The sequence below is a fragment of the Accipiter gentilis genome, chromosome 22, assembly GCF_929443795.1.
Source record: "Accipiter gentilis chromosome 22, bAccGen1.1, whole genome shotgun sequence".
NCBI lineage: Eukaryota > Metazoa > Chordata > Aves > Accipitriformes > Accipitridae > Astur > Astur gentilis.
Window position 1 is genome coordinate 23,410,470 of NC_064901.1, and position 12,067 is coordinate 23,422,536.

General features: G+C 51.4%; 1 protein-coding gene and 1 long non-coding RNA gene across 2 annotated transcripts; both read right to left on the reverse strand.

The window, feature by feature from the left end:
• Positions 1 to 1,807: 1,807 nt before the first annotated feature.
• C22H11orf96 (chromosome 22 C11orf96 homolog) lies at positions 1,808 to 2,782 on the reverse strand. Its single transcript, XM_049825805.1, has one exon. The coding sequence runs from the start codon at positions 2,593 to 2,595 to the stop codon at positions 2,227 to 2,229; it is 369 nt and encodes a 122-aa protein (XP_049681762.1). The 5' UTR covers positions 2,596 to 2,782; the 3' UTR covers positions 1,808 to 2,226.
• A 4,618-nt stretch (positions 2,783 to 7,400) lies between these two features.
• On the reverse strand, positions 7,401 to 11,923 carry LOC126049424 (uncharacterized). Its single transcript, XR_007509184.1, has 3 exons — positions 10,471 to 11,923; positions 8,069 to 8,156; positions 7,401 to 7,863 (listed from the first exon to the last, which is right to left on the reverse strand). It is a non-coding gene; the product is annotated as an uncharacterized LOC126049424 (long non-coding RNA).
• Between the last annotated feature and the right edge of the window lie 144 nt (positions 11,924 to 12,067).

Sequence of the window (12,067 nt, forward strand, 5' to 3'; positions counted from 1 at the left end):
CTGCTAAACAGAAACGATGAGCGGGGAAGAAGATCATGCGCTCACAGCCTCTTGAAGCTGTCACACACTTGGTGTATCGCAGGGATTTGTACCAGCGCTGAAAGCAAAGCAAGGCTGAAAAGGAGTCTGAAACCTGCAGCATGGGGACGATGCAATGCAACCTCCAGAAATCCTACGGAGCTCAATTAGCCTGCTGTGTACTCTACATGACATTTAGGCACACGGCTATAGAGCTCCCAGAGATGTTTCCAACCCAAAACTCCCAGAATTGTAACAGCATTAGGAATTTGTTGAGGACAATTAGCTCAGCTGCTGATTATTTCTTAACCGAGTCTGGTTTGCCTGGCTGAAAGCTGTTCTGGAGGTCGAGTTGCTTTGCTTTGTACGTAGATCTTGTGTACGTATGCACTGTGTTTAGCCAGAAAGCAGCCAGCAGGGTCTAACGGCAAAGGGAGACAAGCTGTTTCAGAGACTGCATGCAGGGGGATAAGAGGGGGGGTGGTGGTGGTGGTGTTTTGTTGTTTTTTTGTTTAACAAGGAGGTTAGGTCAGAGCCCAGACCTGTTTCCTTACCTGCGGAATTGCGTGCACAACCCTCCCCTGGTGCTGGAGGTCAGCTGGCTCTCCTACTGCAAAGAAGTTTTTAAATCTCTTCCTGTACTTATAAAAGTTGGTGAAGGACCTACCTGAAAACAACCCCTCCCCTCCTGATTTTCCTCAGCCTTAAGCTAGAGAGAGACAGGCTTCAGCTGTGCCCGGAGTCAGGAGCCACCATTGGGCTCCTCACTCAGGTCATCTGCTGAACTTCAGTGCCCAGTGGGTACAAGTACCCTGTTCTTCATCTGCATCGCGTTCATCTTCTTCCTCTGCCCCAGCCCTTACCTCCCCCCAAAAAAGCTCACAGCATGCTGTTTATCCCTATTGATCAGTACGATTGCACTTCAAGCCAGGACATCAGAAAAGCTGTAACTCCCCGGAAAAAATCTTACCACAGAAATGTTAAGTTAGAGGCTACACCTCGCTGTCGCCTAATCCCTAATAACTGGGAAGTTTCAACTGCTGGAGGCTTGCCTTGAAGGAAGATGCTGCCATGGGATTACATTATTAGCACAGGAGTATTTCAGGAGAATGGAGAAAAAACAGAGAGAAGATTCCCGGTCCAGGAATTTGCTTTCCACTCTGTGGAGAGCTTCAGGTGCACATACACTGTAGACAGAGAAAATCGTACATGCGCTTGCACACACACATATGCACAGGAGCCCCACGTAACTTCACTCCTATACCACACCAAAAAAATACCCTTGCTTTTCAACTCCAGGAAAAGCACGTCCATGTGAGCTCTAGTAAATAAAACTGCATTACATCCAATTACCAAACCCGTCTGCAGCACGGAACAATTTATGGGTCAGGAGGGGAAGGGGAGAAGAGGCAAAACCGACTTGGACGAGAACAGAAAGCATACATGCACTTTTGTGAACGCATGAGGCTTGCCCAGTTACATTAAGGTTCTGGGACACAGCCAGTTACAAACGCTCCTTAAACGCCAATTCAGGTTAACGGAAAGATCTCAAAGAAGCAAAAAAAAAAGTTAGGCAAGATGAGTCTAACTCCGCTCTCGTCTCATTAGCTCGTAGCTGACAGTACAGACCGCAAAACCTCTCCGAGCGGCATCCCCGAGGAACGCATTGCTGCTTCTGCGCTGGCTACGGACAGCCTTTAAATCCCTTTAGCCGGCCAAGGGGTAAGGGAAGCTGGAAGAGGACGGTTAGATGCCTAAAATAAGGACAGTCCGATAGGTACTGTGCAAATATATCAGATTTTATTACTCTTTTATGGAAATAATAACAGACATTCAGGTAGAAACATATTAAATTAACGCAGTCAACAGTTTAAATGCAAAAATAAATATAAAGTCCAGCAGCTCGATGCATCTAAACCAGCTCATTTCTCCTAACGAATAGAAAAAGATTATTTTTTTTTTTGCTTTTTTTTTTTTTTTTTTTTCCCCGCGCGCGTTCGCCTTTTAAACGGGAGAGTTTCATACAATCAAATAGAAACGAAGGTACAAGCGCTTTCTTAGAAAACATCCCGACCCCAGCAGACCCGGCTGCCAGCCCCAGGGCGATCCCTTGCAGCGGAGCCCAGTCCGTACCGCTGCCGCCGGGTCGGACCGGGTCGGACCGGGTCGGACCGGGTCGGACCGGGTCCCACCGGGGTCCCACCGCCCTCAGAGGGCCGAGTCCGAGTCGCTGGAGTCGAGGCTGTTGCGGAGCCGGCAGCTGCCGAGCCGGTCCCGCTGGAGGCTGAGGTTCTGGGTGCTCCGCCGCAGGCACTCGAGGGACTGCAGGAAGGATTTTTTGGCCTTCTCCTCCTCCATGGGGGACACCCCTTCCTCCTCCACCTCCTGGATCTCGTCGAAAGTCACCGGCTGCGTCTTGAAGCGCGACTGCCGCGGCCGCCGCAGTTTGCCCTTGGGGGTCTTAGCGGGGCGGGCGGGGGGCGGCGGGGGAAACTCCTCGGTCACGCACACGAAGTGGGGCATCACCGCTTGGTAGCTGGAGCAGACCCCCAACAATTCGGCCGGTTTAGCGGCCATCCTACCGCCCGCCGGACCGCCCGCCGCGGGGGTCGGGGCAGGAGCCGGAGCCGGAGCCGGCGGAGCGGGGTGCGCTGCTTCGGCCGTGCCGGTTACCGAAAGCTCCGACGGGTCGAAGAGGCCGGGAAGGGGATCGGACGGCGCCGAGAAGTGCGGTGCGGTCCCGTCCGGAGCGGTGCGGAGCGGAGCGGGAGAGACCCGGGACCGGTGCGGAGCGGGGAGAGAGACCCGGGACCGGTGCGGAGCGGGGAGAGAGACCCGGGACCGGTGCGGAGCGAAGCCGCTGCTGCTGCTGCTGCCGGCGGCGGCTCCTCTCCGCCGTTATATAGCCCGGCGGTGCCCCCGCGGGAGCATGCTCAGACACAGCAGCGGAGCCCACTCGCGGCGTGGAGGGCGCTTCCCTTCCGCCTGACGTCTACCCCGCCACCGCCGCCCCCGCTTGTGTCCGTCCCCCCCCCTTTCCCGGTCCCTTCTCTCCCCCCTCCCGGGGCATCCCTGAGGGGTTGCTGAGCCGCAGAGGCAGTTCGGCTTTGTGCATCTCCCCTGGTAGCTTTTGGGTGGTTGGGGTTGGGGTTTTGGGCTTGGGGTTTGTTTTTTTTTATACCGATACCATCGTTTCTATGGCTGTAAAAGAATACTAACGGACCGGGCGGCTTTCAGCAGGGATGGCTACCGTCAGAAGAACTTAATACGCGGTTCAAGGCAACCCCGAGGCAAGCCCAAAGCGGAATACCCTAATGCTACAATGACCCGCGTTGAAAATACCGACATCACGCGGGATGTTCCCGGGCTGAGACCATCAGCAATAAGGGGTTAAGCAGGACTCAAGACACGGGGATCTCATTCCCAATTCTGCCGCCTCTCATGTAGTTTAAACGCCTGCCTCAGCGTGACTCTGTTTTCTTTCCTTTTAGAAGGATTCCTAAAATTTTCCGTTCCCCTGTGGGCTCCGTAATACTTCTTCGACACGATGCGGAATTGCATCCTCAGACAAAAAAAAACCCACACAAACCGGCATATGACTATTACTGAGCTGAAACAAAAGCTTGCAAATTAATGACGGCTGGGACCACACTTTAAAGCTGTGCATGCCAAGGAGTCTCAGTGATGGAAAAACCCAACAGCGTAAGAAAAACATAAGATAGGAATAGGAAAGGAGCTAGAAGGAAGCGGAGTAGAAGAGCACGAGGGAGGAAGAGCCTGAAATGGTTAGTCTGTCCCCTCGTCAGGGCTAATGTTAGACTATTCCCATACAGACGTTCTCCAGTACAGCTTCACCCACTCGAGGATATTTTTGAAGCTTGGTTAGGAACTGGGAAGGAAGCAGAGGCTTAGCAACGGCATCGGGAATCCCGGTCCGTGCCGGCGAGGGGACAGCGTGCTCAGGACCCCGAGGTTTGCCAAGCAGTCGGTGCCCCCGTGCTCGGTGTGCGCACCCGGCACAGCAGCGCGGTGTAGGGGTACCCGGGGCACCTCCAGCACCAGCCGGTAAATTAGCCCACAGAGAGATCTGCGCTTCTTTCCCCAGCAGCCCTGGGTCCTGTGCCCAAGCTAGCACGTCTGCAGCTAGCTTGAGTTTATTGCGCTTTGCCATAAACCACGTTCTTTCTGCAGAGGTAGACAAGCGCTCTGAGAAAAACCCCAGCTTCCATCCAGCACACGCGTCCTGTGCCGTAGTCCAGCACACAGAAAGGGACTTGGTTTTGAGACCTCACCATCAGAAAGTCTCAGCTTCGTCTTTGGGTAAAACTCGGGACTAGTCCCTCCTCTGCCTTAGCAGTGGCGACGTTTCAGGACTTGCCCTGGAAACAAACCCTTGTAATGACAGCCCTCTCCCAAACGGGATAAAATAAAACAAGACGACAGCTTTGGGAGAGAGGGGACCAGCGGCACTCGCTAGCGTGTTTCCAGAAGGCTGGCTGCTTCGCCTCTTGCCAGCGTAAAAGAAACATGAAGAGCCTTCGCTTTATGAAGCACCTGGCTGCAATCTCTCAGCTCCTTGGCTCCCCGAGGCAGCTTTAGGGCCAGGTTCAGTTTGAAGCCTTTCTACTGGGAGATACAATTAGCTTAATAAGGGAACAATTTTCTGTTTGGTCAAATTGAATCATTCCAGCTTGGAGAAGGCTGTGGGTTTTTTACTGTCGACTTTAATGGCTAAATTTAGCCCATACAGCCCTTACTGCAGTACGACGACTTTCTCTCCAAGAGCCCTGTTTACAACAGGTTTTATTCCCGAAGACTTGATTCTGCAGCGCGGCGAGAGCTGAACTGCGTCTCCTCGGCACGGTCCTCTAAGAAGACGAGCCTGCGGAACAGCGTGGAGGACTCCTGGGGCAGAGCTTGTCCATCCTGCAGAAAGAAGCTGTGGGGTGACGTAGGAGCCTTGTTCTGGCGATGGAGAAAAGCACCTCACATTCCTATGAAGCAAGGTAAATTTAATCTGTTCTAGTGTAAGGGGATCCATCGTTCTGCCGAAAAAAGGCCAGTTGACTTGGTATCTGAAATTCAACACATGCGTCCCCAGTCCAAACTGCCCGTCTGGTTTCATACAGAAAGTTCAGCACGAGGGCAAACCGGTTTCACTTCAGGTAGAACGAACATTTAATTCCCTCACAATTCTGATTATAAAGTGCTCCGGGGAATTTCAACGCTGAGTTGGAGCAACATCACCATGGTAATAACCAGAAGGCCTTAAGATTTTATTTGAGACAATTCAGAAAAAATATCCTGTGACATAATCCCCCAAGTTAGGTCTGCAATGCGCTAATGTAAAAACTATATTTACTCCAGTGGTTTAAATCATGACTTCAGTCTCGGTTGCTCCCGCTATTGAAATGTGACCTCATGGTATAGATTACAAAAACTCTCTGCCACATGGGTCATCAGAGAGGATTCTGTCCCGCATAGTACAGGGCTGAAGTCATGTTGTACAGAGGCTGGAGGGAACCTTTACCCGGGGTTAGGAACGTTGCAAATGCTGCCTGTTTTACAGAAAATACCCACTCGACAGCTGTGGGGCCCTGGGAAGTTAAAATGCCGGGAGAAACGACTAACGCTGCTGAAACAGCACCACGGACATTAGTTTGTATGTCATCGGGTCACTCGTTTAACAATCTGACTATAGGGAATACACACATAGCCTATTAATTATTATTCCTCTTGCTGGCTATCAGATTGAATGCCACAGAAGGGAAAGGAAAGAGCAAGAAGAGGAGGGGGACAGAGAGAGAGATCCACCTTTTCCTGTAGAAAAAGAAACTTTTGAAAGGCCAGGGCTTTCACAGAAACCACCTGTAGTTAGGGAATCCCAGCGCGGATACCCTGAACACTGCGGTTCGTGTCCCCGAAACGGAGCGGTGCGGGATGAGCTGCTTCCCAGCAGGATGCCTTAACCCATCCCCAGCAGGTGGGTTTCAAATCTCCTCCGAAAAAATACTCACGAGCAAAACCTGCCTCTTGCTGTCCTGCCCGGTGGCATTTCCCTGTTCTGTACGGACAGGCACCACGCAGCGCCCCGTGCTGCGCATCTCGACTCGGCATTCTGCTCTGTGAATTAATTTCCATGAGGAAACGGGACGGAGTTGCAGTTCCTTCTCCGCTCTACTTCACACCCTGAAACAAGCCTTCCTAAAATAATAATAAAAACATTCGGCTAAGTGCAACCTAACAGATACCAGCTTACAGGTAGGAAAGGACAAAATAAATCAACAGGCAGTTGATATGAACTACTTTTGAAAGCAGAAGGTAAGTCTTCTCATCTTTTTCTCTGCATGCACGCATGCACGTTTGATTTAAACCTGAAATTGTACTTTTCTGGTGGGGGAACCCAAGTTACTCAACGAGGTCCAACTGAAACCCACTCCGAGTCTGCTGCCTGGAAAAAAGCAAACTGTTGTTTCTTTCTGGCTATCATAACAAAACGGCAGCACCACCGGGTGCAGCTTAACTCAGCAGCCAGGCCTCTCTCAACCACGCACGAATGCATTTACACCAGGGAACTGTTTGCCTAATTACTTGCAAGGGCTATGCACTCAAGGTTGCCATACCCCTTCCCTTATGTATTTGGTTGGACATCCTTTATCTTCCTTCGCAGTGCTTCTAGCTGGGACTTCAGCAGCCTTTTAACATTTTTTCCTTTGCAAAAAAAAAAAAAATAAAGCAAAGCAAAGCCCAGCCCCAGGAGCTGACTGCCTGAGGGTGATCCTACAGCAAGGATCACACACCCGCACGCTCACAGTCGGGAAGCCAACAGAGCAACACGCAGCCAGCATTTTAAATGCTTGACGTGTCGCTTGAAATATTTTCCTAAAAACAGATCCCTCACATTCCCCGGGCCACGCCGAGGGGCATCCTACCCGGCAGCACTCGGGGGCAGCCGCAGAGAGCCCGGCAGCCGGCGGCACAGGTGAGGAAGAAGCACTTCTCCCCTCTGCAGCAGGCAGGTATCGAGAAGGATTTAGCCACAGGATTGGAAATCTCCGTAGGCAAGAGAAGATCAGGCTTGTTCTGCAGCACACCCTGACTCCAGCCTCCCACCCCGAGCACCGGGATTTTTGTCCCCCGCAGCGTGAGACGAGGGAGAAGCCCTCGGCGATGAGGATGGAGGAAACTTCCCTACGGCACTTCGCATGTCTCAGAGGGCAGATACGTTCAGCAAGGCGGCACCGGGAGGCTCGGGTCTCTGCCGGGCCGTTTGCAGGCAGCCTAGGAAAAATTACTTCCACGAGGAAGCTATTGCTGACATACCAGGGAGTTGCTAGGATGGGCAAGTTCTCCGAGGGATGCTTCAAACTGGATGTGTTCAATGCGTGAATTACTGGTGCATGGCAGAATTTTTTACATATTCCCAGGCAGTCTGCCGCAGCAATGGTGCCACCTTGCCACTTATCAAGGTTTTAAGAGACTTCTCTAGACAACTTTTTAAGAGAAAAAGGTTGTCTCATTTTTATACACAACTCGGCCATTTTAGCTGAAAAATTTATTTCCAAGCCAACCTAAAGTAGCAAGTATGGGAAATTCAGCTGAGTTGTTGACTCCCAATGTTTTCTTTTCACAGATGGCTTCTCCGCACAATCCTCCCCTCCTCAGCCCATCCCATCAGCTCCTCCTCTTCCCCATCCTCCAGCTGCGGCTCCTGCTCCCTCTTCCTCAGTCACAGCCACCAGAGTTTTAGCGAGACCCACGCAAGCCCAGGCCCACCAGCCCAGCGATGCTCGCCGGCCCAGCGATGCCATCCCCAACGGCACCGCTCTCTACGTGGGAACTGACCTGGAAGAGAAGGTATTCCATAAGGCACTGTTAGCCATACAAAGTCCGGGCACTGCTATTTCCGTTAAGTATAACTATATAACCTATACATATATTTATAAAATATAAATCAATGCAATGCTGAATCATTTCAGGGGTGAGGTCACAGGTCTAGGACGCCGGAGATGTAAACCTGCCACGGATTTACACTGCGACGTTAACACACCGAAACCCACGTTTCGGCTTCCCAGCGAGGCGTGCAAGAAGAGTGCGGTTGTAACTTGGCCAAGGGTGGTCAGCTCAGGCTTGGGCTGCTTTAAAATGAAGACCACAAAGATCAAAGTCAGGTTTGGTAGGAAGGATGGGTAGAAATGAGGAACCCTCAGAAGCAGAGGAGCCAGCCAAAGGCAGGAGCGTGGTGAGGGTTGAGACGGGAGGGAGCAGGAGGAGCAGCGGGGCCGGTCAAGAGCAGAACCAAGGCTGGAGTAACAAGAGCAAGGCACAGAATCTGGGGTCGACGGCGGGGACGGAAAACTCAGCCGTGGGCCCTAAGGCACGCTGCCTACAGGGTACGTGGCATTCGCTCTCTTCGAATCTCACTTCTCCCTGCCAGCCCGTGACGAGATCCGGGAGCAGGACCGTTTCTCCAAGGCGAGGATGTACCCACAGCGTGACCGTAGGTCGTGACAAACTCTCGTTAATACTTGTCAGGAGCTCATGATACAACACGGTTAATGCAAAGTATTCAAAGCTCCTACCCCCTCAAAGATCTCACTTTTCAGTCTCACCTGACTTCTTATGAGCTGTGATAAATCCCGTAAAGCTTCTGCCCACTGCCATTAGGACAAAGCACTGACTAAAATGTTTGAATGTATTAATGCTCCTCAGAGAAATACATTATTTTATTCTCTGTATTGCATTGTTTTAATTGTGAAGTGATAGCTGAAGTGAGGAGTCAGTGCTTCAGTAGCACATCACATGATAACAACATTTGGCTGTCATCAGACCACTAATAATAAATGTGGCAATAAACCTCTTTGTTTTCAAAAGAGCTGCAAAATGTTCCCTGACGAAAACTGCTACATTAAATTTTCTGTGTTTGGCCTGACGGGCGTCAGAAGGGATGGCAGCTTTTCCCGGTGCTGTTGCTGACGTATCAGGACACGGTGATACAAGGACACAAGATAAAAGTGCGGTTTAGACAACTGGAAACCAGCGATTGCAGAAAACTTAGCTGTTTAAAGAATGAAACTGCACTTTAATCAAATTAGAGACTGACTCCTTTGAATAATCCTACTGGTACAAGTTGCTGTCACTTGGAGTAAAATTAACCTCTAACCTCCCACGGCTTTAACTGTCAAGGTATTACTATGTCTAGTTGTTACTGTGATCCTCTCAATTAAGCAGCAAAGAAAAAAGGATTTCTAGTTCAAGAATACCTTCTGTAATTAAGAAAACACATCCTGTCCCAGGTTCAAAAGCTTGAAAAAATGTTTTGCCCCACAAAATAAATGAAAAAAAAAAGTTTTGGGAAAAAAAACCCCAACTTTTGCATGTGCAGGGGAGAATTTTGCTATGAGTCCCGGGAGCTTGTGTCCCTCCGTGTGGTCCATGCCAAGCTGGTGGCCGGGACGGTGCTGATGGCCACGCGTGCTGCGTCCCAGGCAACGTGTCAGCTGCAGGAGCAGAAATGCTATCGGCAAGGGAGCAAGGAAAGGAAGATTCCCCTGGTCCTTGTCCAGCAGGCTCAGCGTAACCCATAGCTATCTGAGCACAGGATGCTCATCTTGGTTTCTCTTCTGTACCCACCTGTTGATTTTTGCAAGAGCTGAAGAAATTGAATTATTTTTTTGAGACTTTTCCTATCTTTTCTCAGATTTGGACAAAACTGACCACGAACCTCAAAACTAGCGAGGGAGGGCTGACCAGCAGACAGCACGGCCACAAAGGCTCCGACTGCTTTGGAGGTTGGGCAAAAGGGAAACCTTTCCTATGTGAGTCAAGATTAAAAATCTTACGTTGGTGCCACAAATAGGATCTTAGCACCTCTGAAGGATTTTATCTTCTGCTTCCTTCTGCAGCTAAAAACACTGCAGAGCATCCAAGCATTTCAGCAGAATAAATTTCATTTTTTTTTCCTCTTTTTAAGCCTATTGGCAAGTAATCAAGAAAGAAATCAACTGTAGTCTAGCGATTAAAACAGAAGTTTCTTGACAATGAACTATCAGACTTCAAGAAACCAAATCCTGCAGACTGCTTTTTACTCAGTCTCTAAAACTTTTGGGGCACTTTAGACAAAACTTACCACAACCACATCAGTAAATAGGTGAGTGACACTGGTTCCAACAGCTGAAGCCCTGCCTTGCAGAGGGCATCTAGTCACGCTGACAAGCAAAAAGAAAAAAAGCATAACCCCATCCCTGTTAGATCAAAGCCCGTAGCACCCAAAGCTGAGGAATGATCTTTGTAACACTGGGAAGAAGCTTTTCTAAGATAAAACAGAGCCACTTGGGTCTCTGCAAGGGAACTGAAGCCGGGAGTTAACTGATGAGGTGACCAACGACTCATCGGTGCAAAATACAGGGATTTTACAGAGAAGCAGCCAATGCTCCGGCCATTTTATTCTACCTGTGGCTGCTGCAGCACCAAGATGCCGCGTCCTGCGTCCAGCCCGCAGTGCCTCGCTCCATCGCTCTCCTTGTCCTGAGGCCTGGGAGGATTTCTTCATGCCGGCTTGTCAGCCTGTCCCAGGGAAGGAAGCTCTTCTCTGGCACGAGCCGTGACGGCTTCATCGCTGCTGGGGAAGCACAGGTATCGGCAAATTTTGCCTTTCACGCATTTTGCCAGATATACCTTCCTACCGACGTGCCCCCTGCCTCCCCATCCCAGTGCAGGGGTGGGCACCAGTGTCACAGCCCGGCTGTGTAGCCCAGGGAGCCTGCAGCCACCCTCCGCTTCCCAACAGAAAACACCACCAGGCAATTTTAAATCCCTCTTCTATCACTCCCGCTTGCTTTTCCCAAAGAATTGAGGGGGCCTGCATCTTGTTGTCCTCCTCCTTTCCAAGCTTCACACACACCCCCCCCCAAGCTATTTCAAGCTAAAGGCATGCCATGCCGGTCGGGCAGGCTGTGTCCTCCTTGGAGGAAACTCCAAGTTTCCTTGGAGAAACTGTGCAGAAACCCAGCACGGAAGGACGTGGGGAGCGGGGGGATACTGGGAACCATGTAAATTCTGCAGCCTAACAAACCAGGCACCAAGCTGGGACTGCGGGTTGTAGGTCTAGGCCAGTACAGCCTCTGGCAAGTCATGTCTCTCTTCGCTCCCACTTCATCTTTTGCTCTCTGCATCAAAAGCTCTTCAGGGCAGAAGTCCTCCCGCAGCCCTCCCCGATGATGACGAGGACCCGACGGCCAGTGACAAGTCACAGCCACAACTCCCCTGTGCCACCCAATGCTGGGGCTCTTCCTAGCCTGTGGGTTTTTCCAAGTGGCCTGTTTTCCGTTCTTTTCTGCTTTAAAGGATCGTGCTCAGCCAGCTTACCTCCCAGGGTCAGCGACTGCAGGGTTGCATGGCAGCCTGCTGGCACAAGGGCATTGCTGGAAACATACGCCCAGGGGCAGAGGACTGGCACCGGTAACTCGGAGATCAGCTGTAATGTCAACCCACTCTTCAGCGTGGATCTATGCAGAGTCTCCACCATGGGAGACAGAATAAGTAACTGTATTGGGTTTGCATGGCAAGGTTTTGGTAGCAGGGGGGCTGCAGGGGTGGCTTCTGTGAGAAGCTGCCAGAAGCTTCCCCCAAGTCCGACAGAGCCAGTGCCAGCCGGCTCCAAGACGGACCCACCACTGGCCAAGGCCAAACCCATCAGTGATGGCGGCAGCACCTCTGGGAGAACAGATTTAAGAAGGGAAGAAAGTTGCAGCAGGCACAGAAATGGCAGCTGGAGACAGACGTGAGAACATGTAAGAGAAAGAACCCTGCAGAGCCCCAGGTCGGTGCAGAAGGAGGGGGAGGAGATGCTCCAGGCACCGGAGCAGAGATTCCCCTGCAGCCCCTGGTGATGAAGACCACGGTGAGGCAGGCTGTCCCCCTGTAGCCCAGGGAGGTCCATGGTGGAGCAGATCTCCACCTGCAGCCCGGGGAGGACCCCACACCCAGAGCAGGTGGGTTCCCGAAGGAGGCTGTGACCCCGTGGGAAGCCCACGCTGGAGCAGGCTCC

Bases quoted from the DNA above. Each gene is read 5' to 3' on its own strand.
- C22H11orf96 (XM_049825805.1), bottom strand. From the start codon at position 2,595: ATGGCCGCTAAACCGGCCGAATTGTTGGGGGTCTGCTCCAGCTACCAA.